The sequence below is a fragment of the Varroa jacobsoni genome, unplaced genomic scaffold, assembly GCF_002532875.2.
Source record: "Varroa jacobsoni isolate VJ856 unplaced genomic scaffold, vjacob_1.0 scaffold_120, whole genome shotgun sequence".
Lineage (NCBI taxonomy): Eukaryota > Metazoa > Arthropoda > Arachnida > Mesostigmata > Varroidae > Varroa > Varroa jacobsoni.
Genome location: NW_019213022.1, coordinates 246,463 through 273,085, shown reverse-complemented (window position 1 = coordinate 273,085; position 26,623 = coordinate 246,463). Strand labels below are relative to the sequence as shown.

The following is a 26,623-nucleotide window of genomic DNA, read 5'->3' as shown; positions in this document are numbered from 1 at the left end:
CAGACAACTCAGCCAGCGACTGAGCAATCATGATGGCAAGCTGCGTGGGCAAGACACGTCACTGCTTAAATATTTATAACATATCTGTATGGCGCGCCAGCTTTCTCGTATGAGTTGTCGGTGTGGGATAACCGCGATAGCGTTCTACGGAGTCCTCAGTCCTTGAACGAGAGCATTATGCTCGAAAGAGAGTGAAAGAAGGACAGTTAGCGACTGGTATCCATTGGATTCAGTTGTTGTTGGCTGACTGCCCGGCCGAGACTGGAGTAGCGACCTACCTTCTCCAGCTCAGAGGAACTTGAACATCTTTGTCTCAACAAAGCAGCCTCCGCCCGCTGCCCAGTCGCCCAGAAGTGGCAAAGATGGCCACAGCTACTAAATATAGTTACTGGTCTCATGCATTCGCAAGTCGTTGGCTTGTCCCTAGTGGAGTACAACGCGCCATCGCCTAACAATCTTATTGAGGGAAACAGACGGCGAAAGGGAATGGTAAAACCTTGAAGCATACACATGTATATCGATATCATTTCTAGAAGCTGTATAAAACAACACGAAGTATATCTTGCCGTGTCGAATCTGTTTTTCGCCTCATAGGTAGGCAGATTTCCTGCTATACCTTGTTTTTTGACCGTCCACTGATACCATAAGCACCTTGAATGGTAAGCGCCTGAAGAGTGGAAGACAGTGGCGGCGGTAGGGTCTGATTTGCAAAAAGATATATCTGCAGCAAGAGGCTTCCGTTCTGAATTACACAGAAGGCGCTGTACGCGTACCGCACGGTCACTTTCTTCACTGAATCATTGATGAAAATGACATTTTTCTATGTATTCACGGCCAATGTATCTTGCACGTCGTTGCACGCTGCTCTTTCACTCTGGTAAGGGAAACAGATCTGTTTGGAATCCTATATTTAAAAACGTGTCGTGTCCGTACTTATAACATCAATTACAGTGTATTATTTAGCTCTATCTTCACGTCTTGGTGAGTACGTCTGTGTCAATCACCTCGTGCCTGAGTTGGCCTGTTAGGCATTACAAGTCAAGGGGACCTAACTGTGCAAATCGACAGAGGGCCACATTCTCTACACGTACAATGGCCTAGCTCATTTTGTGTCTCACCTGAAGCTACTTCGGAAAATTGCTGTCAAATTTAAATATCCTGGTGATGGCTTCTCTGCGGAGAAGGACTTCGAATCTAACGCAGTTTTTCTATCGGCCAGTATGAATTCTCTCATACGCGGAGTCCCCACGAGCAATACCAACAGAACGTCGCCAGCATTGGTCTTGGTTGTGTGTCGATATACCTATGCTGTGGTAACTCGAGACCCGTGTCTGAATATTGTACTTTTATGTAGCACGCGCGTTCACGCTTCGGAGAATGCACATTGCCTCAGCAGCTATATCAACTCACCGCCGAGTGCATAGGCCTTGCCATCACTAGAGACCGGAGGATCTCTTTTTACTTCATGTTGTTGTAACTGGTGGCGGCATCGCATTGCTGAGTTCGTTCTGGTTCGCCAGCAGCCGTCAACAAGCTGGAAGTAGAGAGCGGAAACGCCAGTTTCGGGAAGCCTTGGACACCTGCTCAGGCCTGCTTATTTGCCTCAAGATATTCAAATTGCAGTACTCTAGTACAGCTTCTGTAGCACTAGGAGAGGACAAGGTTTAGTCGAGTAGGATAGCAAGCAAGGCAATAGTTGCAATAAAGGCGAGTGTGCCATCGCCGGCAGGCCGGCCGTCCGGCTTGTGGGCAAGTCTCAACCGTAGAGGCAGCTGCTTGCCAAGACTGGCAGTCAGTTGCAAAAACAAAGCAGACAAACAGACAGAGAGAGATAAAGATAGAGAAAGCAAAAAAAAAGAGTTAGAGAGAGCGAAAGAGATGTCAAAAACTTGTTTATTTGCCAAGTATTATTATACAGATGGGGCGAACTGAGATGGAGGAGGGCGAAAAAGGTGGCAGTGCAGTATAAAGTGAACACCAAAGCATCAACAAAATGACAGATACACAGAGACGCACATACGCAACAATGAACACGCTGAGCTCAGTCGCTGATAGAGCTGCAAAATAAACTTTACTTTGCATTGAGGGGCTGAGTAAGCTTGCTCGAGCCTGGCGCTACAACCATCGCCGATACACCGATTGTTCAACCCTACTAACAAACAAGCAGACAGTCGAAAGGGGTTGATTTAGTGTTTCGTTTATATACGCAGCTGTAGTAGCAATAACAGCTATGTCGAAATGAAGCGTTCCCGGTTGTCGAATAACGTTACTCACGTGCAACCTATTCCACTTGTCAATTTGTCTTAGACATCATCAAATCGTAGGTATCATAAAGATATATGTGCACACACACATGCGCGGACGTACTTCTCAAGCAGTAGCAGCAGCTTTTTTAAATCGTACGCGTATCGGCGATTGCCGTACTATGACATCGTACTCTGTTCTCACTAGAGTCAGAACGTAACATCTGCGCCATAGCTCATTCTCATGCACATCGATACCGGCGAACAGCTAACTAGTGCTATCGGTTCTTAAATTTGCCCGAACAGGATATTATTGAAACAATGTGCGCTTCGGTAGAGACGTCTGTCTCTTCTCGAGTTCTTTATGGATTAATGCCGTTTCATCATTGTTTACTCTCTGCCCATAATGCAGCTCGCGCGTGCAGTTGCTCTGTAATACTTTCTGTCTTAACGAACTGTAAGTGAGACAAACCCGTCAGATCCATCTAAACTACCTCTGTCCTGCAGGCCCGCTTCCCCGAACCTGAATCGGCTTACTTGATATGCGCGAACATGTTTGAACGTGCCCGCCATCTGCTTCTGTACAAGCGTGTCCTGCTTGTACGACAATGAACCGCCGGTAGCGACAGACATGGTTTCCGAATGCGGGAGTCTGCGCTTGTGACTTCATGCTCCCAGCGTAAAGGCGCTTTTTTTTTGTTAGCCTCGTCGTCGTCGTCGTCGTTTCTGCCCTCTTTAATTTTATCATCCCATGGAGCCGCTGGTGTCTTCATTGGCGTTGCTCCTATCTGCTTGATAGATGCTTCCTCTGCTAGAAATTCGAATGTTTTCAGCGGTTCTAGGACCGTCTTGTCGGCGTGTTGTTGCCTCGTCATTTCGATGTTGCTGTTGTTGCCATTGCTGTTACTACCTATCTTAGTGCTGTTTGAAGTTGATTTTAAATAGCAATATTGTTCGTCATTGCTTTTGCGTAACGGAGGTAGAATAGGGAAGGTCGTCGATGTCCGTTTGTTCATTGTGTATGAAATGGTATAGAGGCATAGCAATGGGTGTGCAGAGGCAAGGGAGTTAACCATGTGCGGCAATGTAATGGGGCAGCTTGTCGAGATATTTGACTGTTGGTCGACAATGACACTGAATGAGACGAAGAAGCCAGGGGCAGCGGTGGGAATGTCGAGAAGGATAAAAGCTACGAAAACGACACACAGTAGCGATCTTATAGCGACGGAAAACGCTCGCTGGCCAGGCTAGAGAGTTGGCACAAGCGGCAGGAAATAAATTCATATTTAAGCCGACGCTCTGCCCCCGCTAGCTCGGTTGGCTCACTTTGTCATTAGTGCGTACGTCGTCGTACTTCTTCTTTGTAGTTGCCGTCGACGTTAAAGGTTGCATTGACTCCCCGTCGCTGTCCTGTTTCGACCCATTGGGACCTAACGATAAAGGTATGTGCTTCTGAGCGCATGGATGTTCCATCCACGTATTCGACATCGAGAGCGACAGAGACTGAGACGACAGAAAACAGATGCAGAATTCAGCTAACTCTGCAGCAGACCAACAATGCGCATATGTACGTGCCTTAATTTAACCCATCCTCGTAGCGATTCTTGAAGGATAGTCTGGGTCCTATCTATGGAAATTACTTTTGACATTGTCATGGAGATCGATTCGAGTCGATCGCTCGGTAAACATGTGTCTGGCAAAAGGTGCCTTAGATGTATTAATCGCTCACAAACACACGTATATATATATATATATTCTACACGACTTGACAATGACAATTACCAAAAACGCGAACGACGATCTACTATTTACGACTGACTGTTTCGCGATCGCTCGCAATCAACGACTTATACAATATAACTAATGTTGCATCGCCTTCGGATTCATAGAAATTAGTATTAACCGTAATAGTAACTGTAGCAGTGGTAGCCAAGAGGGACTACGTAGACAAATTTGCAGGGGCACCTCTAATTGCATCACGAAGACAAACATGAAGATGACGGTCATACCCGACCCCACAACTCGACGTGACCGCATTGCCTAAAATCACATACCGCGCAGGCACATCAAATAAAAAGCCTTGCCCAACTTAGATAAGGGATGTCGAACACCAAGGAGACTGCCTGACGAGCTTCGTATTGATGCGGGCGCCGCTCAACCAAGCCCTCCTGGTGACGCCAAGACGAATGGCCGACCATCCTGATTAAGCTGCTTTAATAGATTTGCACTAATGTAGTTTGACCGTATTTCTACGCTGTGCTATCGTATGTCGCGTCTTTGATTTCATGAAATGAACGCCTTTCCATAACGGTAGGCGATTTCTCCCCACCGATTTAGGGCAATTGCCAGCGTATCTCTTCATATACTACTATGGAAAGGTGCCTTTATGTGCGAATCTGTAACCAGTTGGGGATTCACTCGCTGCTTCGTTTCTCTCCTTAGTTTTCGCTCGTAGGAGCCGGGTGCTTCAAGTGTTCTTTGTTTTTCTCTCGCTGACTGGAACGAGAGTGAAATTGGCTTAATCAAATTAGCCAAGCAAATATCCGGCCCGATCTATTTCGCGGCCGTCTATCGTTAATCAAATGATTGACCACCGTACCGCCGTAATCTGAGATGAATATTATCGCCGAACGTCTTTAGCACTCATGGTACCTCCACCGTCCCTCTCACCGTTTCGGCTTACTTTCGCGCGATCCATTTGGAAATCGATCCACATACTCGAAAACCATCTTCAGAGACAACAATATAACTGCGAGAAGCATTGACGGAACTGCTGTGACAAATAACAGTGTCTCCCTGCTGGTCTCTCGCACCCAAAACTTCGATTCGCAAACAACTATATGCTGTTATATATGATATTATATCAAACTAAAAAAATAGCCTTAACAGGTCCTTCTACGAGCTTCGTTCGTGCGGTGCCCAGTTTTTTTTTTCGGGTTCGACAGAGTGGTGTTTCGTATCCGCTCCAAACCGATCTACCGATGATGTTTGGGACGATCGGCTGAGACGTAACTGTGATGGGCTATCGTGCTTGACGCAGAAGGGGCCAAGTATCTCGATATGCATGAAAGCGAAACATTGGCTGCGCGGGCCATTGGCGCGCGTGTGTGTGTGTGTATGTGCATGGGTGCACCTCTGGACATCGAAGGTCTGCTGCCATGTTTACGGAGTCTGCTACCACCACGTCCAGCTAGACGAAGTGCCAATAATTTCGGGGGAGCTCTAAAGAAGGAAAAAGGGCTGTGCTTTTAGACCGAGTAAGGGGTAATAGAGGGGCACTGTTAGACGGTACGGTAACAGGACTATGGCGGAAGTTCCTAAGCGATGAAACTGCCCAGTGCATGAGCTATAGTAATTTTGCCGAACTCCTATGCGTTATACCCTGTACAGCGTAGGTGACGGGTCCGGTGACATTATCTTGACGCTGCAGCAAGCTGGTCTTCGGCCTCCTACACCATACTCAATCTAATGAACAAGGAAGCGTACTTCGACACGCCTCTTCGTATATGACTTTCTGATTATGGTGAGCTGAAGGCACAGCAACTGTGCCTATTATTCTGCGTTAAAGGGCTATGAACAGATGCTGCTTGCGTCGGTTGGCTGCCGCTGGTGTTGCTGTAATGGGGTTGTGACAGCACGGTAAAGAGCAGCAAATTCACACTACGTTCACACACCGCTTGAGAGTCAACGCAAGCATTTGGCCAAGCTCGATAGAACGAACACTTCGCACCGTAACTGCTTTTTGCCCCCACCCCTTGCGTGCCGCTGCCGCCCATTTCGTGCACCAGTAGCGAGCGTTTTCTCTTTTTTTTCTTCGCACAACTTCGTACCCCACAGCACGTTCCGTAGACTTAATAGCATTCACTGGCCAACACGGCCACGACTCGATCAATCGCAGCGGCAAAGTCACTCGACGTTAGACTCAAACCGAACTGATCGAGGACATTAGACGCAGCGGCCGCCGCGGATGCGCGCGAGAAGATGACAATAAATAGTGTGTGGAAATAGCAGGAGCGACGGCTATGGAGCGGTTACGACGAGGTCAGGAAACGTTGGTTTCAGAGTTTGACATAGTCGTTGACATCGAGGCGTCTTGCCGCAGTTTTGTTACCCCGCATGGAACTTTGCCACCGCAGCGCTAGCCGAAGGCAAGGTTGTTGTCGTCGTCGTGGCAGTTGTCTGCTCACCGAACGTCTAGTTGGTGCGTGGGGTTTTGTATGTCTCCTTGCAGCTCGTTAACTTTGTCGATTGTTCGGTTACGAACGAAGTGAACGTCGATCCGGATCAAAACGACAAGAAAAGTGACTTCAGAGAGGAGAAAATGGCAGTCCCGAAAGTTGTTTCTCGACTGCGCCGACCGCGACGGAATTCGACTATGTTCCACATTGGCTTCCGTCGATAGGAATAACGGTGCCCGTGTTACAGGCAATCCGTATCGATTTCTTTTTCTTTCAACCATTTTATATTGTAAATGGCAAAGACAAGAAGAAAGAGATGCAAGATCTGAGGGACAACCCGTTATGACCGCCAGCATTGTTCGATCTATATATTCTGGCGATCGAAATATGGGCGTGGGCTGACAGCTTGTGTTCGGGTTTGACCAAATTCAGTAACTTTTGCACCGCCCATAGTGTTCGTTAAACATTGCGTATACACAAATGACCAGTGCCAGTGCTGCGATATATATGCTACCGCCTGCTTCGCTGGTTGACAGGTCTAGATTGAGACAGATCAACTGCGACGCATATCGTCATACGGATATTATCATACCGTAACGATCATAACGAACCTGTTTAGAGTTTCCTCTTTAACTACTTATCAGTGCTTATGTATAGCTCTAGTTAGATGTCTGTATGATACTTCTGATGATAGCTCAGGAGGTGGCGTGTTTTCCTGGCAACACGTGGTGGTCTAAGTTTGAAATTGGGCATAAACACAAAGCAGGAGCTAGCAACCTAAGGTAATGCCTAAGCAAAGCACAAAAAAAATTAGCTGAACGCAACCAATAAATCAGTGAGCGAAGATTGAAAACAGACGTCGTGTTGTTGAAATTATTAATAACACATGTGTTGCGCAGTGATTGGTTCAATCTATCGGCCATCCCTCTCACGCGGTGATTCGCGCCGTCTCCCATTTGCAGTTGGTTGAAGAATAAACCTTGCTTGCAGAGGTTCTAAATCTGCAAAATATGATCTCGACATTTATCTAGCAGGGGCGCAGTCACCCAAATAGATTTTGTCAAGACTCGCGAAACTGGGCTCGGCGCAACTACTGGTTGGTATCGACTAGGAACGGTGGTAATAGACAGTGGCGGACGAAGTCTGTACCATTTACCCCACTTCTGGTAGTCAACATAGGAGCGGGTATGGGCTGCCACTAATTCTTTCATTGGACCCAAGCCATTTACGGGCGGCAGGCCACAGGTAGGTGTTGGTTGAAAACTCCGACTACAACGATGATGACGACGATGACAGAATGCTTCGAAAAGCGAAGGGGACTCACTACGCCTTTTCCGAAACAGCCAACAACGACGCGACTAATCTCAACTAGCCCCGCTCCTGTACTCGACTAACCTGGTCGAGTTTATAGTACGGTTGAAGGATACGAGCTCTGCCAGGCATAAACCGGTCCACATGACGGGTGGCCTGATCTTCTTTCGTCCCCAATCATACTTCCTGCTAACTTCCGACATCCCATTTTTACTCTACGCAAATTCGCGCAGGTACATCTCAGTACAGTTGCACAGACATATAACGAAGTCAAAAGTAGCCTCGCTCGTATCCTGGCTAGCATGGGTTTCAAAATTTAAGTTGTAGTAGTCTGCGTTGTTTTCTGCCCGATAAAGACCCGGCGGTGCTATTTATTAGTCATTGTCTAGGGTTGGTTTTCCCGTAGTCCCAAAGGTAGCAATGGCAAGTCAGATACCTGCATGCTGCCTGCCAGGGGCCATCTGGGGGGATGCTTTGTCAAAAATTGCTAATTGAATGGCTCTCATACAGACATGGACTCGGACCCCAGATCTATGTTCTGAGAATCGAACCGGCGACTGCTTAAGGCATTTCGCAATCGCAGAGCCTCCTGGGTAGTCTAGCCGAAAGTTTGAAAGCTACTCATCCAGAAAGTGTAGTGTAAGGCAAACGGGAAGATGTGGCTTTGCAGAGTTGGGCCTCAATAGGATGAGTCTGTTGTTTCTGGTGAGCTTAGTTAGCAGTTACGCACCGCCCGAGGCATAGAGCGCATGGCTTCTTGTATGGTATTATTTTATGAGGTTATACTAGCTATTTTGCCGCTGACGATTAAGTTCATTTAATTGCTGTAGAAAATTGACGTATTTAGCTATTTCTTTTCTCATCCAGCTGCATTAGCTGGGTTTGTAAATTACCTGCTTATTCATAATTAAAACGACGATTGGATATTTCTAGATTTTCGTGACTCCTTTATCTTTGTATATTGCAGCAAGCCGCTCACGTTCTAAGGCGTCACGCACAGTCGTTATAGCGACCGCCTTCTTGAAGAGAAATTTTGAATTGAACTAGGTGTACCAGTGCGTTTGTAACTACCCTCCAAATAAAATATACTTGAGCTGCTTGCGTCTCTCTTTAGCTGGCTTCTTTTCTTCTTGTAATATTTTATCACTTTTTCCTTTTCTACGTAACTGCTTCTCGCTGTATTTGCTGTATTGGTGTTTCCCGGTGCATGATGCCCATGGTAAGAGTCAGGCAGGCAGGCAGGTGGGCGGGTGGGCGAGCGGGCGGCAAGCCTCCTGACTCAGCAGAAAACTCGACCTAATCTCAGTGGACTGTGACTTCATTGCATCCATACACCGTCTCCTATCCAGTTCTTCTTGAAGCCAAGCGAATGCTGCTACTACTTTTAGCTATCAGCTACCTGCCGCTGCCAGCAATGCTTAAGCTGATCTTCAAATATTCATTCATTTAATGTGGACCGACTACGGCGACGAGAAGAAAGTACCGATGAGCAGGCAATGACGCCCACCATGCGACCGCGCGATGGCCGCAGTAAGAAAGGCGACGGCAATGGCGACGGCAACTTACCCCACCTACCCCTTGCTTATCCCAGCAGAGCAGGCGGGCGTTCAACCTCATATCCGTCTGCCTACTGCTTTCGTGCTCCAGGGAACCGAGGAACCGTTCGTTGAGAAATCGGCCGAAGTTCTATGTGTGCCTCTGCCCTTCTGAGAAAAGCAGGTACGCAAGTTGAGAACAAGCTCTTTGAAGAGCTAAGCTTATCGCAGAAGGCGGAGGAGCACGAGGATGGGAGTTATACTAGACGGGTTTAGAGACATCAACAGGCTAAGAAAAACCCCCTTGCGACCTGCAAGATGATGCTGACAGCGTTGGTAGGGATACGAAAACCTGCTCAGCGTACACAGGTTGCGCTTTCTATTTACGCATCCAACGGCGCAAGCTGGTGTCTGCCTACCAACAAACCAGGCAGCAAACGAAGACTGCGTTGACTCCGCTACCATTCCCTCTCTCGTCGACACTGGCAAAGAGCGGATTCATCGAATCTAATCTAAAGGGCATGCGAAACCGAGAAAAAAGAAAGAGAGATGGTATGTGTTTTCGAAAGATCCAAGTACATGAGAGCCAGCCTGATCCGTTGATTCTGCACCTTGTCAGAGCTATTCCAGCAGCGGCAGCAGCCACAGCAGAAAGACCGCTTCACTGTCGTACAGCATCTCATCGCTTCTATCGTTGCTGTTGTAAACAGGTTCTTGCCGCATCCCTGTACGGCGCACGCTGGCTCAGCATTCGGTTGCGTCCTTTTCGGCGTCCGTATATAGTTGGACCTAGACTTCGATCTCGTCGTTATGCCAGTATCGCTACCACCGCTGCTATCTGGCTATCTTAGCAATGAATAGGTGCTGACATACCCGCTTACCACAAATAAACAGCAGCATGGGTATATACATGTTTTCCATGTGTCTCGTCCCAGTTTTATTGACAAAATCCAAAATGTTTTTTTTTTTGCTACGATATGACAATTTACACGCACGCGCACGGCCCTACCTACTGATTGTTAGGCAGTCTGCCCTATGGGCTAACTAGCAGAAAAATGTACGCGGTGCATGGAAAACTATAGTTGTGTAGAGAAAAGGAAACTGGAAGGTCTTGAGGGACATCGGGGCAACCAACTAAGTTTTGCAGGGCCGTCCAATGTAGTAAATCACCTGAGGCACCCGTAAAGTGTTATCTCTCATTGACGACGTCGTGAGCCTTTTCGATTAGACGAAGCCGAAATAAACCAAATAAAGGGGTATATACTTATTTACATATGTGCGTATGCTGACACACACAACACTTGACGATGTGAGTGCCTCAGCAGGAATTAAATAGTATCAAAGTAAAGGCTTTAAGCAGCGTTATTGAGAAACAGCTTTTCTACAGTATGAGTGTCTACAGGCTAGTGACGATACAAATAAACTTAACGACGATGAAATACCAACTTAACAAGACTGATTTTGTTTCATGTGACGAGACACTTCACTAGAGTCTCTCATTATCATGCATAAGATAACTGTGCATGTGCTAATGTGTTGCAGTAAAGATAATGTTACTCTTATATAATGAATTGGTGGCTCTTAAACTTAAATAATGCGCTGCTGTCTTAGACAAGCTTAGGGGGTATTTAGTAGTCTAGGGATTGTTCAGCAATCTATAGAGATGCTGATAGTAGTATATTTCAAAACTCACAAGCTGCATTTCGTTCTCTATGTCCCAGTCTGACTATCAATAGCTAATCAGTTCGTACAATCTTTCATTTTTCCCCATCAGCGTCATTGGCGGTCCCGTCCACGACAACGCCGTTACCCACTTTGCGGAACACGACTGCTGCCTCTGCTGAGGAGGACTCCGCTTCCACGAGTTCGACAACAACCACGGTTGCTCCGGTTAGTTCTACGACGAGAGTGGCTCCTTCAGCGAGCACTGCGCCACCTGAGCCTGCGGCGACGCAATTTGAGAATGAGGCAATCGCACCGGAACCTCCGAAGTCCTGTAAGTACATCGCAGTTCTGGTTCTGGGCCTTGACCTAAAAATATTGGACATACAATAAGCGTTGCTTATAACCACCATGTCTCTTCATGTGGACTGGTTAAATATAGATAGATCCATCGATTGGCGATAAGATAACGAAGCTATTTTGTATGCATATATATTATTACGGTTACTCAGTGTTGCCTTAGGCAGAATAGGCAAGCAGACGTATGGGCGATCGTCACATTTCGTAGACCTTCGAGTTTCTAAGTTGTAGAGGTAATCGCTAGCGAAAGAAAAGGGAAATGAATCTGGTAACTGAACCGGATTTGGCAAAAGATATTTCACAGGTATTACGCATTGTACACGGTAGAACGGTTACTGACACACCAATGCGATCTCTCGTTAAAGAGCAAGTTGCGTCTTTTTTGTGTAATGTAATGTAAGAATATAATTCCTATGTCGCTTATTGCACTTCCTTTGGTGCTCTGCGAAAAACTGTATAAAAAAATCAGAAATTTGTGCTTCAAAAACTGCGTTTCTCCAACTTGATACTAGTCACATATGCATTTTTTTTTGGCTTTTGTTAAGTGGTGAGTAAAATTCTACAGCAGTACATCTCTCTTGTTATATCTAAAATTGTTAGACGTCGAATTAACCTCTCGTTTGTTCTACTCTCGATCGTAAGCAACATAAGTACTTGGGTTTGCCTCTTTTTAATGGCACAAACCCCGTAGGAGGATTTCTGTCTCCAAGACGCTTTTTCGTCCTTCTTCTTCTTGGTGCTTACCCGTCGTAGTTCTGCTGATTGACAGTTTTGTCAGGTTTTCTGTCCTATAGATCGCCAGTGACCCGCAGGCCTTTTGATGCTCGGCTCCGCAATGCATGTGGCAGCGCACAATCCAATTGGATGCCTCGTGCAATGTACCTACCGGTAAAAGGAAGGAACTAGAAGGTTGAACATTCGCTAGCTGTAGTAGTGATGGTGCGTGTTGATTTTCATGATGGATTGCTGCGAGGTGGAGAGCATTTCACATAGACTCAACCCGGTCCTAGTCGGGGGGCAAACCGACGGTCCGTCCAATCGCAGTACACTGGCGTGCCGACGTTCCGGATGGGCCAGTTCCGATAAAAGGCTCTTCCGCTATCGGTTTGCTAGGGCCAGGGCCAAATGTGTAGCGACTATGGTACGTCTAGTGTGCATTATGTTTCGTTAGCATAACATGATTTAGGCACTGCTTTGGAAGTAGAACTCCTTGTTCAACGTTTGTTGAAGTGTTTGAACGGTCTCTGGCGCAGATTTGCGTTAATATCTTCATGCCGATGCAAGGAAGAACGTAAAGGATGCTCGTGTATGAACTCGAATCCACTGAATTGAGGCACAATGTTTTTGAGCCTCAACCTCGGACACTTTTAATTAGGATAACTCAAAAGAATCAATGGACTTGCTCGACGATAAATTTCACGTCACTCAATCAACTTCCCTCTTTTGTCGAGGCTTGTGTGTGTCTGAATCCATTAAAACGTTTAAAAAGCAAGCTCCTAGCGCTTTTTTTTCATGCTAAAAGACGGTCAATTTGAACGCTTTGCAAATACATTTTGATATCACGTTTCATTTGCCACCAACTAAGCAGCTAGTCAGCCAGCCGGCCTAGTTTTCGAGACGGAAAAAGGAAAGACATTTGAATAAGCACAACAATAAGGGTATGTCGGCGATAGTAATCTTCATCGCTCCTGATAATATTTTTACGCCACAGAAGAGTTCGTTCTACGATGATAGTCGGTTGCATCATCAGATACCCATCCAGCAAAGGGAGCAGGCGCTATGCAGCGGACCCGGTCTCCAGGCAGCTAACACCCAGCAGATCGCGTAGACGATGGCTACGTGCAGATGGGCCTGGCTATCAGCCATCCTGTATGTATACTAGGCAGAGACGTGCCGATGAGTCCAGCATTCGACGCGTACACCTCGATGAAATATATGGGGAGAGTGGGGGCGGGAGAAGGCACGCCACAGCCACACAAGAGCGTCGTCATGTCAGAAGTAGCTCCGATGTACGGCCGACAGTACAAGTATAGCTGTGGCCCTGTAGTAGGCAGCACATACATACAGAAGCGAGGCATGCACATACACCATGCATATTTCATTGCGTAATATGTACGGCCATAATTGCGGAATTATTTCGACATTGGTGATACCCACCACAGCGGTCTTGGCGGCTGTGGCGCTACCGGCTGCTGTGAGGTGGAGTGGAATAGCAAAGGAGTCTTGCTACAGCTGCAGGGGACAGCGACTCTGGTGCACAAACCCTTTAAGCATGGTCATGCATGCGGCGTTCAGCTAATGTTGGGACAGCAGACGATCTGCCGCTGTTGCCGGCATCGATAGTACTAGCATCGCCGATAGACTCGCAGGTCGTTCAGCTATCATTTTAGTTCTTACCTCCTAGCGCAGACATTCGGCTGCGGTGAATGACGTCAGTTGCAAGCGAGTAATAGATAACACTCACTCTTACTTCTAGCGATGATTTCGTTGCAACGTCGGCGCGACCCGCTCGCTTCGCTATGATAACCCAACCCCACTCTGCTACCTGGTAGCTTTTTCGTCGGAGAGTGAGCGAGCACTTTTCAGGGATCGTAGGGCGGAAGAGGAACGCATAGCTTCGTAGAAAGTGTAATTGAAATACCTTTTGGTCAAAGCTGGCAAGCTACGGCGGCGGCCATAGTCGCCAGCGCAGGGAAAAATGACCAACAGTAGGAGCAAATGCCATAGTATCCTGTTGTGAAGTGCTGCCATTTCATTCGTGATGTGCTACGAACAGCCTCGACAGACTCAACAAAGTAGACTTTCTTCCACAACTTTCAGACTGGTACTCCCCGCGGCGTCGTGGGTCAAAGTAATAGAAGGTAGATGTAGGTCACTAGTCTTCATTGTTTTGTAGACGTTTTGCTAGTTCAGAGTATAATTTGAGGGTGGTTTAGAGTTGGTAAGGAGACCGCCGCATGTCTATCGTACCCGCCTGCTCGGACGTAGCTGCAGTGTGTGCTCATTGTAACAAAAAGGCACTGTTTGTTGGGACGGCGATGTTAGTAGGGGTCGAAATTGTAGCACTGCTTCACTGTGGTAAATCGAAGCCTTACGAGCAGGAGGACGGCTAGGATCACCCTCCAAGCGGGCTTCGGTGGCTCCAGTTGGACTGAGTGAATACTCGCCGGAGTAACAACACTTAGCAATCGGAATAACGATGTTGTTTATGCTGATGATATGACGGTAGTGTCGTTCGTGGTGAGTCGGACGATCATGATGATGCTTGTTCGTATGTGATGAGCCTTTTCAGTACCTTTAACTATCTTCAAGCTTGCTCGCCGTCCTGAAATTCCCTTTGTGAACGAAGTCACACTAATTAAACATGATGCCCATCAGTGGTGGCGGTAACTGTAGCAACAGAGGATAGATTTGCAAAAGCATCACTGCACAGGAATATCTAGATTGCACCCTTACTAAAAGCTAGCCACTTCCACGTGGATGTATTCGAAGAAGCGCCGCTGGCAGTATTATACCCAGTTTTCGCCCAGCAGGTGAGTCGGCAAACTTAACACTAAGTTTTAAGTACCAGTGTGCCTAAGTGGCCTAGGATAATTGTGTGTTTTGCTTTGCTGTTTTTACCTTCTCTATTTCCAGTCCCGACAGAGGAGTCGGCTGATCCAGTAGACTATGACGGTACCGGCACCGGTGGCAATCAGCCTACGGGCAAAATGCTGTATTGTGAACCGAGAACATCGCGTGGCCTCCATTGGAACTGGACGCGGGCCGGCAATGTGCACGTACAAAAGTGCCCCGGTGGAGCAACAGGTAAGTGCTTAACCCTTATGATACCTTATGATACTTCACTGCTTAAATAGCGCCCTCCTTCAAGATCTTCGTCACGAACGGTCCAGGAGAGCTCAAGACAGCCCGGTTCAACACATTCACATAGCCGTCTGGTCACACAACTAACAACACGCCCAGACAGACCGACTAGCTTGGCAATGAGGCCATCGTAGTGGTCTCGAACTCTCTATCTCCCGAGAAGGACCATCCGACAGTGGCTCGTCTAGCCGTCATGTCGGTATAAGGCAAGACGCATTTTCTGCCTATAATTTGCCATTGCGACATCAGCTTCCATAGTTAGCGTGGGCTAGTGAACAACGCAGAAGGCCTCGACCAACGTGGTGCTTCCGGCAAGTAGGGGTTGCCACTGCTCTTATGTTCAACGGCTCCCAGATGACCAACGGACGGTGGACGATGGCCCGCGTAAGGTCTTCAGTCCACGGCTTACGACCGTAAGGACAAGATTGCTACACACGGTACGCTTAAGTTAAGCCTCTAGGCCAGAAAAGGCGAGTTAGCCAGGATACGGGAATGGGCTATTATCAAATGATGAGCAGAGACAGTGGCGGGCACAGACGAAATGGGTGAGCCGTCGGAGTCTCTGATAGCCTGCCCACAAAGCAACTCGATGATCATCGTCATCATCGTATGTCAGAGTTGCGCGTCCATTGCTCTCGTTTCCACTTTCTCCTTTCTCTGTTCCTTTTTTCGTTGGCCATTTTCTTTTCCAGGTGTCCGACCCGCCACTGACCCGTTTTTAGATCCACTGCTCATTGTCCACGCCCCGATCTCCTTTCTCCGAAGGTTTAAATCCTTGTGGATTTAGGCGGGTAGCTGAGAACGAAAAAGTGTTTTGCGTACTTTTCGCTTCGTTTTTCTCTTCTCGGAAGGAAAAACGGATTTTCGTCACGATACCACTCTGCTCCTTTAGACTCGCCTTTAGCAGCAACAGCATTAGCGAATGAAGGCACTATTAGGGCTACTCATGAGGCAAAAGGCTCACGGGACCCGTGTGGCCAGCGTTTGTTTCCCAACATATCAGCTTCTAGACGCCTTAATAATACAGACGAACTTACATACATACAGAAAAACAGAGACGACCGCAGCAGAAGGCACTACTGAGGAATATATACATAGACAGCGTAAAACTCTAACAGAAATGGCTGACAGCCAGCGGACGTGTTGTTATAGCAAAACTATGGAGTAGAGAAGAAACGGACGGCGGTGGATGACAGAATGCAAATAAGCGCTGCTATTGCCACTGTAGGCGGCTTTAGTGGAGATGGTATAGTGCTGTATAGGATCCGGCCCCATTCTTAAGGATTGCTGATGTACTAGAGAGACATGCCTAAGAAGCCGCAGTCCAACTAGAGACATACGGACACATTTAGATATTAGGCCCATCGCATCTTCCTGTTCCTTGCCAAGTACCTTTTTTCCTGAAGTCGGTTTCCTTGTTTTGTTCATTCCTTTTCTTGGCGTTCTCCGCCGACAATAGTTGAGCCTGCTTTCTCGTATCGCTTGTTTTTCCGTATCTCGTTTGCTTCACCTTTCTATTTTGCTTCTTCGATAACTCCACCGGTAAGCTCCGCGTCTGTAGTTCTCAGTTCCGCGAGGAGTTATGCCGTAAACCCGCGTCGTCGCCCCCTGCGTCGCGTCGTTCAAAGACTTAGGCCCATTTGCCTTCTTTCTCTTCCTCTTTTTTGTCTTCCTTCGCTCGGTGTTATACTCTTCACGGCCGATGGGTGCCGATGCTCCTATCGGCATCGAACAAAATCGATGTGAGTATGGGTGTGTGTATATTTCAGCTTCAACGACTTCTGTTGCGAAGCTCACTAGTATTAGTAGTTCTCTGCTATTTAAATTTGAACATGCAGGCGTATTACGATCTGCTATTCTGTTCCAGGTGGATAGGTTTTAATTAGAACTTGCGTTCTCTTCTGTGTTCTTTGCCGCAAATGGCACAGAACAACTGTAGAAATTAGCTGCCTGTAAAGTTTCCCGAACGCGAGATAAAAATCGTGTATATTGCGTACTAAGAATCGCAACTTTAATGTACGACGCGAAGCTAAGCATAACTACAGCACAAAGTGGCGTTCGCGTATTGTCTGCAATTTCCGCGAAATATCTGCAAATATTCGAAGCTCTACGGTTTCGCTTATCTAATTTTAGAAATACTATATTTGACTTCAAGACATATAGCAAAATCTGTCCACTATTTAGATAAAGAGGCAGAGGGGTATTATGTAGCTGGCAGATCGAACAAATTTGCCTCTAAGATACAGAACTATAATACACGTCTGAAGTTGCACACAGATCTTCGTCAATGTCGGAGTCCGAAGCCTCCGCGTTGATCGCAGTTGATAAACCTGGTGAGCAGTCCGTCCAGCGCGATAGACAGCCAAACGCGCAAACACAACAAGCCGCTTGGGGGTTTTTACTAAATGATGAGGCGGCCCGCCAACCATATTGACGTCAGCCTTCAGGCAACCACCATCTCTTCGCATGCTAACAAACTATCTCCCCAAGCAAAAATGGGCTTTACTGGGCAACTGGTCGAAACCGACAAAATCCGTCAACAAAATCTATACCCAACCACCCCACCAGCCGAGAGAATCTTGCCACCCATCACTCGAATGTACCCTTATACCTTCCTAAAGCCAATAGTATGCCTTTCGCCAACCTCCAGTTTGGCAAAAAAAAAGCTATTTCGTTTTGAGGGGCTGTAGAAGCTGAAGGCACACCCACTTTTTAGTTGTTTCGTTCCATTTGTAAAGAGTGGATATGAGAAACCTGATCGATAAATTCGCCTGGACGTGTCCGACGCCTTTTCTATACGGCTTCCGCGACACACTACTCGACTGCTAGGCTGAGCCCAGCTAGCATATATATAAGCAGTCCTTCTTGTTGAACTTTACTACATGTCAGCGACACACGATAAGCTGATTTTCTCAAGTCCCTTCATTTTCGTTAGTGAATAATTAGATTATATAATATAATTTTTAGCTAAATTGTTTTGAAACTCGCAATTGCAACATGAAAAGATTTAATGAAGCCCACCGTCAAATGGGGCGTTTTGGCTATCTTGTAGCATTCTTTTGATGAAGGATGATCATGATTGCTGGTATTCGAATGAGCGATATTCATAGTTGCATAAACTAGCTTAAAATCCGTCTTTACTACTGCTAAAAGAATGACCGTAGTTGTTTACGTTAGGAATCGCCAGTTGGCTTTCCGTTTATCGAACATTACCTGTTTTGGTCTTCAGCTGCTTCACTAAATCGTATCAATCCCCACTTCGAACTCAGGGCTCTTGCATTTTTTCGACTTAGCTATTTGATACAGAAATACAGAACAGGAAACCATCGATCGTCCGCCAACACCAGCGCAGTTCCGTTCGATCATCAGCAGCCTTTCCTGTCCTTCACTCTCATCTACTTCCCTAGGCGTTTTTCCAAACGAAACTTTTGCATGACAAACCTTCGTCTTGTCCCATATCCCTTTCTCTATACAGCAGCAAGGAACGCATACGGCGGACTGGATAGAATAGTTTGAGCGTTTTGATGGTTCGCTTCGCGGTTTTCATTATCGAAGCAACCAGTTCCGACCAACCGTCAGCCCGGGCCGCCCTTTTCGCTACCGACTCACCAGTGATCTTTCCGTCTGTCAACAAGCTTTTTGAGCATCTCCTCTTCTGTTCCCTTTGGGCTACAAACTTCTCCTTCTCTTTCGCTTGAAAGATGTACGAGAGTCAAGCAGCGAAAAGCATCAGCATTACACCAGGACCGGTAAGACAATGATAGATTTGTGCTTCTTTATTCGATCCCCACATATGATGATACTCATGTGCTGTAGCTATTTTGCGATTTCTTCCTAAAGGCCTCTAAAAGTCTCTGTGGTATATCCTAGCCTCGTCTTCGTTCGTACCCCTCGCCGCTCGTTTTTGTGGGATTTTCTACCCTCCGTCCCACCTGAGACAAGTGTGTAGGGGCGTTTATTATGAAGGTTGCTCCATGTGTAGCGACAGAAACAGCAGGAGCAGGCCTCTGTCTCATCTTTAGTCCGGCTCTCCTATCCTGGCTGCCTGCCTCCCCGCCTAGTGCCTGGCTGACCGATCAACCCGTAAAGAATGTGTTGCCCGTCACTTCATGTAGCAGAATTTAATGATTAATGTGCGATATTGTTCCATTCGATACGCTTCTTACCATATCGCCGAGGCCACCTTTTAAGAGCCCGCGGGGTAGGTCGGGGGATCCTTGCTAGCTGAGTCGAGGTGGCCTATATATCGCCTACTAACCCACCCTCGGAGAAGCACAGCAACAGTCGAGCAGCAGCAGCAGCAGCAGCTGAAGAGCGCGACCCACGGGTGCTGAGCTAGCGTGATGTCTCAATACAGCCACCTACTCCGCTCTTTCGGTTGAGGTATTTGAACGCTGGCAAATGGTTGATGGCATTCGACGAGAAAAAGAAGGTCTTAGTCGGCTATATTTCTCTATTTTCCTTAGTGCCGCCTGCCGAGCCATGTCAGCAGTGTTAACTGTTGTTTTTCTACGAGAGGAGAGGCGGACATAGGTCTATGATATAGGCGCGATGCGGCGAAACGTTCGTTGCTTTCACTTCTGTGCCACTCTTGCTTTTAGCACGCTCTATCAATGTTGCCTGGCTAAGCTTGTAGTCGAAGGAACGCAATCTACAGTGATTTCTATTATGTATTACCCATATATTTAGGTAACGGTGCCTTCGTTACGTTCACTACTTGATGTATGTAGCCTGGGTAATAGATCAACATGATTTAACATATCTAAATAGCCTGTATTGCCATTACTATGCTCGAATCTGCCGTTAGCTTTTCTTACATAAACTCTGCTGCAGCGTCATATAGTAGGTGTCGAATAGGGCCTCTACGACTGTGGGCGTTGTAAACGATTCGGCTGATTTTCGAAGTAACTCTATCATTTTATTTCCTATTTCTCCTTCTTATTACTCTGTCCCGAAGGCGACCACTGGTGTTACCTCGTTTGGGACCTTCTAATTCATATTTACTGCTCAGTTGTCAAAGACACAACACCCTTTTTGGAGACATAGAGCTAATACGTCTAATGACAAAAGTTTATCTTTGCTAGCGTTGTTGTTGCGATGTGTTCGTGGCCATGGCCTCTTCTTGCTGGTCGGCCGTTGGGGCGTTTGTCTCAGCTGAGTACACTAGCAGAGCGGCACCCACCGTTAAGGCCGAATCATCTGACACACAGGTGAGCAACGAAGCAACACCCGTCAACAAAAGTGTGTACCGCTCTATTAAAGTAACTCGATTTGCTTATGCTATTGCTCGGCTATCGGTAATCACCGATAATGCGTTAGTGACAAGCGGAGCTCAAAGGGTTATCCGGTCTCCGGGATAGGCTGGTAAGCGTACAATGTTAAGAGAGTTTTACTGTTCACGCAGCGCCACAAGCCTTGCTGATCTGGCGTCGTTACTCAATGTTGCTATTTACCTTATATTGACTAGGATTATAGGCGCCCCTTTGCTATTTCTTTCGATGCTTCTTGTGGACTCTATGGACGCTGCTTTCTGCTCGTCTACCAGGCCTTTTGCATCCTCCATAATCTTAAACCCTTTGACCTCTATACCACCCGTCTCTTTAGGTTTTCTCGAATAGAGAGACAACAGTAGTTTAATTATCGGTTACTTCGTAACGACTTTATCAGAGGAACAGTCAAGCAAACACAAGACGTGAATATAAAAGTACATTTACCTTCCTCTGCCTTCTCGTAAGACCCCTTTCTATATACATAATATTACTGGTATGCTTTAACCGCCTCTGCAAGTTACCCCACGTAACAGAACGCGTAAATGGATTTCTTGCCGTCGCCACTAGGTAACTAATTGCCATCAGAATCCAGGCCGCGAAGCCTTCAGCCTAACTTAGGCCAAGCGTGACTACCGGGTTAGGACCAGTCGGCCAGCAAATTATCTGTCATCCTTTGCTATTTCCTTACTGCGGAGGGGTATGTCTAAGCATTTCAGTTACGCTATGGCTTTAGACTTCGATTGCGGGCAACCGGCAGTCCTAGTTGATAGCGGTAGTTGATGCATATCTTAAAAGAGTGCTGCTGCAGTTGCCGCTAGCGGTCTTTTGCGGCGATATACGTGTGATGGAACTGTTCTTTGGTTGGTAAAGTGGCCTGCCGCACGCAAGTACAGACAAGCCAGCGTGCTCCCTCGAATTATAAACTGGACGGTGCACCATTGAGTGTCTGCTTGCCCAAAAGCCGGTTCTGTAGGGAGCCTTTGAATGCCTTGCTTTCGAGTCAAGAACGATGGCGCCGACACACGAAATCATAGGACAGGAACTACGTAGAGGAATAACCGACGAGGGCAGGCTTTAATGTGTCACTTGAAACCGAGGAGAAATCGCTCATCTTGAAGATGAAGGTGATAAGCTATGGACTGTCTTTGTTCGAAGCCAAATGGGAAAGCACAGCCTCTACCTCGCTAGTTAGTTCTGGCTTTCTATGTCCGCCCGTAGGCTAATTTCGTCAAAGCATGCAATCTGCCCTGGCGCTTCACCCTCACCAATGGGGCAGCGATGTCTGAGGTTCACGTGTGACGTTTTTACAAAATATGAACGTTATTCATATTAGATCGTACTACACAGTATTTACAAATTCTTAGAGGCATACAAATTGATTCGAAAGACAATTGACGTAATTTATTGCGATAATAATGTTTCATGCGTGACCGCAAAACAACATAGCGTTTGTACTGGCAGATTATATATAGACTCAACAGTACCCAGTGGAAAACGTTAGTTACTCCTGATGAAAATGTTTTGCTAAATTGAGCCCGATCGGGCTCGCTTTTAAACGAATCTATGATGTTTGCTCTGCAGTCTATATACCTCTGTGCGTATGACGTCAGATTGTCAATACCAGTATGAGTATTACGTACGCTCACTTGGCGCACAGGAAACAGTAAGTATTTAGCTGCGTCTTCTTTCAATTCCGAAGTTTTCTTCATGAAAATGGCGGACGCTACCGATTGGGAATGTTCACCCCATGACAATGGGGCAGGTTTCAATAAAATAGTGATACCCGTTAGGAAAACAGATCGTACTCGACAAGAACAGCGGAAAGAAGGCCTGCTTTAAAAGATGACCGAGCGATCAGTTTACACTCCTTGCAACGTAAGCAGCAGGCAGTTGCAAATTCGAGAGATCTTTGTCGGACTCTTACACTGAAAAGGAGACACCGGAGCACTCATCTTCCGGTCTGCTCCTTTCATAGGCTTGCTATTGCTCATTTTGTCTTCTTTTTCTTTTTAGGGAGATGAAAAAAGGAGAGAAAAGTGTCTAATTATCATAAAAAATAACTTTCCTTTTCTCTCGTTTCTTTCTACAGCCTGACGCTAGTCGCCACACTGTTCCCGTTACAGCCTCCCCTGTTTCCATTACTTTTTCAGTGTTCGACCCTCTTAAGTCGACTGTTTCTTCTTAGCAGTTCTTGTGCTATATTCATAATTCATTCGTTTTTATTCCCGTTGCACGCTTTCCATGACACGCAGTCAGCGCCTGTCCCGGTTCCCTCTTCATAGAGGCTCTTTTTTTGCCGTCTCCTTATGCTGTCGTTTTCGGGTCACTTCGCACTGTTACCATTCCGAGTGGATCTAACTGCTCGCCTTTCGAAGTTCCCCCTGATTCGCTTTAGCTAGAACCCTCACTTCACAAATTATAAACTTTGATAGGGGCTGTAACGTCCTATGTGTACGGATCTATCTATTTCTGTGTAATTGTAGCGGAGTTTTTTTCGTTGCGCATTGCTATACGTACATTTTTTTGGTTACTGGATGAGTAGTCGACATTTCCACTTTTCCACTGTCAGTGTCGCTAGTTTAGATTTCTCTGACTCCTTTTGCCTCGGCCCCATACCCCCTCCAAACCCGTTTTAACCCTTCCAACCCATTTTAGTAAGTGTAGTTTTTTGTTCTCTAGTCTTGGTAGCGACAATTCGATATGGTTCAATTATTCGCGAAGGAGCCTAAATAATAGATAGGTAGAAAACTAGATAGATGATACAAAAAAGACTGATGATATATTTGAGAACTCAGACAAATCGAGCTAATGGTGACACAAGAAGTAAGTTCGTGATTTCAAGTTCATAAAACAACTCTTGCCAAATGCCGCTCCTTGAAAGCGATGATTTATCGTTGTATGGTTACTTATTCGTTCCTGGTCATCACTTTTATATTTAATTGTGCATTTAGTTCAAATGGTGCAATGGACACGAACGTTCCCCAATGCGTTCTCGGTTATTATACTTCCCAGAGCTACTAGATCTCAATTGGCAATCCGTGTTACTGCTACGAGATAAACCTGATCGTCCATTCGATATAAATTTATAGATTTATTGCTTGACCGTCTCCAAGTTAATAACATTTACTCTCAGTCCAGCTGTCCTCGCGATAGCCACTACAATGTGTTTTATAACGATATTTCGTTTCGATCGGGCTACTGCTAAAGTTGTGAAAACCATTGAACGCGAACGACCGCCAATCGGTTGGCCCATTTCAACGTTTTCCTGTGGCTGATTCTCTAGTTCCTACATTTAAATAGATCAGGCCACCAGGATTACAGAACTAGAGCACGCAGTGTTTGGTTTCGCAGTCGTTCGTCATTCCATACCTTTTCCTTTTTCTTTGATGCAAAATCGAAAAATGAAAGATGTACCACCCATTTTTACCCTATCGCTTCAATTTCTCTCTGTCCGCCACGACCGCCCACTCTTTCTTGAACCCGAATCACTCGGCTCGTGCATCCATCCCATCCCTTCATTGTGCGGACTAGATGCACATAGAGCTCGAGTAGCTTGAAAGCCGGCCCATTGAGGAAAGAGTGGCAGAAGGACGCCTGCGAAAGAAACGGCGGCGCCCAGGATGTACAGCGAGAGCAGACGAGAGAGCTAAAATCAGAATGAGAGAAAAGAAAAGAAGGCAAGTTATACTGAATGCTGGATTTTTGTGTTCTGAAACGTTGGACGCGAAGCTTGGTCCTACAGCAAAGGACCTGCTGGCCAGCTCGCTTGGGTCCAGTTGGCCTGGGATAGCTAGCGGGCCGATCAATCTGTAGAAAGCCTACCATAGCTGCCAGATCGGCATTCAGAGAGAGGTAGACGCTGTATGCGAAAGAGAGCGGGAATCAGAAAGAAGTTAGCTAAGCTGCGCCTCGATCGAACGAAGGGACGACATACGGCAAAGAAAAGATAGCCGAAAGCAAGAAGGAAACGAGCAGAAAGCAGAAGAAAAGCAAAGATCAAACAGACGAGATCAGATGAAAACGAAGAGCTTTCGCCACTCACTTGAAGCGGACTTGAAGGGTCCGTGGTCCGCGATGCTACTAGCCGTAGTCATCTTTGCTGTTCTAACAAAAGTCCCCTGATATCAACGCGAGTTCTTTTGGACGGACCGGCCTCTGCCGGTGAAGGGCAGTGCCTCAACCGAGCGCGGCGGTGGGCCCCGAGGCGTCATGCTGCACACTTGCCTCTCCTCTACGTTCGGTTCTTTTCACTCACTATGGTTCATCTTTTGCTTGTTTCTTGTGCTACTCCTCTATCTTCGCCTTCGTCACCACTACCTCCCTCTATGTACAAATATATTCCCCTTAAATCCCCAGTCTTCCTTTAGCCGGCGATCCAGCGGACAATCTTTTCGTTTTTGGGACATAGTGTAATTCAGTGGTATGTTGCAACATTTAACGCGACATTTTCGGGCCAGTCGTTCTTAGGTGTTGGTGCATGTCTTGTATCTATTTGGTGATGTGTAAGGTGAGAGAGGGGACGAGCTTAAGGGAGTGTGCAACCTGGAATGGCTTTCAATGGTCACCATTACGAAAACACCCATTTCTCAAGCTAGTGGACACGTGGTCGCGGTAAGAAGCATGTACTGCTATAGCTGAGCTTTCTGCTGGACTAAATTTGCTAACACCATAATACAGCAGTGTTAACCGTTAATTTCGACTGGGGCGTCGCTTGAAAGGAACACGATTATTGTTCAGCACTGCTTAATCTTCACTGATTCGCTTACTGCATCAGCAAAACTGAAAGCTTGTATAGGCAAGCGATCGAAGGAACGGAACACAAAGAGAACAATGTTACTGAAAACTTCTTAGCCAGTAACATTCCCGTTAGTATTTGGGCTATACAAGGGCTGTGGCAAGAGAAGCTCTGTCGGTGCATTGGACATTGGCGCGAACGCATGTCCAGTGTGAGAAGGCGTGAACCGGAAGCGACCATAGAGAAGGGCCTCGAGGGCCATGACTCAGCATTTCCGCAGACACTAGAATAACCAAAGCTAGTCGGTAGCACCAAGGTTTTAACACTTAGCTACCAGAAGCTCTTTCTCGCATTCTCTTCGCTGAAATTGTGACCACTTCCGAAATGGCAGTGGCAATAGCGAGCAGTGCTTCACCACATTCGCCGCAGTACATATGCGGCGGAACGGCCGCCGAAGCGGTTATTACTGAAGGACTCATTGAAACGTTGACGGCAACCCTATGCTGCTATCCGCACACTTTTATACGCATAGTCGCTTACGGATCGTTTGCCGTGCTGCTGCTCCTAGAATAAGAAACTGTTGGCCGGAATTGGTACGATGGCAGGGTGCGGTCAAGGTGGCAGTCTTCGCCAAGAAACTGGACGAAACACGCATTAGGCCTGCCCCTCTGCGTCTAGCTGCTCTGCTTAGAAGGTTAATATATCTGTGCTTAAGGAGTTAGTGGCCACGGGTGCAAGTGACCTGCAGGACCCAGATTTCGCAATGGTTTCAAATATATAAGTGCATAAAGATATGGTACATTCATGAACTTCCCTCGCCCTCGAACGGCAGTAAGCCGGATATCCCTGTAAATAGCGACTTTCTTTCATATATGTTACACACACACACACACACACACACAACGTGAACCTGCACACACGTACACTCATCCACACACAATCACGCACCCACACCCACAACACACACTCATATACGCGCCGACACTCACACGTTCACCCACACATATTCGCAACCACACGCCCACACACACTCACGCACCCACACCTATTCGCAACCACACACCCACACACACTCACGCACCCACACATATTCGCAACCACACGCCCACACACACACACACTCACGCACCCACACACACTTGCCCACATTCACTCACACCCAAACAGATACTCACACTCAAACAGACACGCACCCCCAAACAGCATGCACCCAGACAAACATGCACTCAGAGACACACGCACCCACACACGCACACTTACACAGGCACACGCACCCACACACTCACACATACACAGGCACCCACACACGCACACTTACACAGGCACCCACACACGCACACTTACACAGCACCCACACACGCACACTTACACAGCACCCACACACGCACACTTACACAGGCACACGCACCCACACACTCACACATACACACCCACCCACACACGCACGCACAGGCACCCACACACG

General features: G+C 46.9%; 1 protein-coding gene across 6 annotated transcripts in view; it reads left to right on the top strand.

Moving 5' to 3' along the window:
• The window catches only part of LOC111266806 (latrophilin Cirl), a 263,176-nt gene that overhangs the window by 177,008 nt on the left and 59,545 nt on the right, over window positions 1-26,623 (top strand). For all 6 annotated transcript variants that reach the window (XM_022844624.2, XM_086971117.1, XM_022844610.2 and 3 more), the window contains 2 exons: window positions 11,042-11,263; window positions 14,926-15,096. In XM_022844624.2, the coding sequence (XP_022700359.1) occupies window positions 11,042-11,263; window positions 14,926-15,096 (393 nt within the window). The remainder of the gene's footprint in view (window positions 1-11,041; window positions 11,264-14,925; window positions 15,097-26,623) is intronic.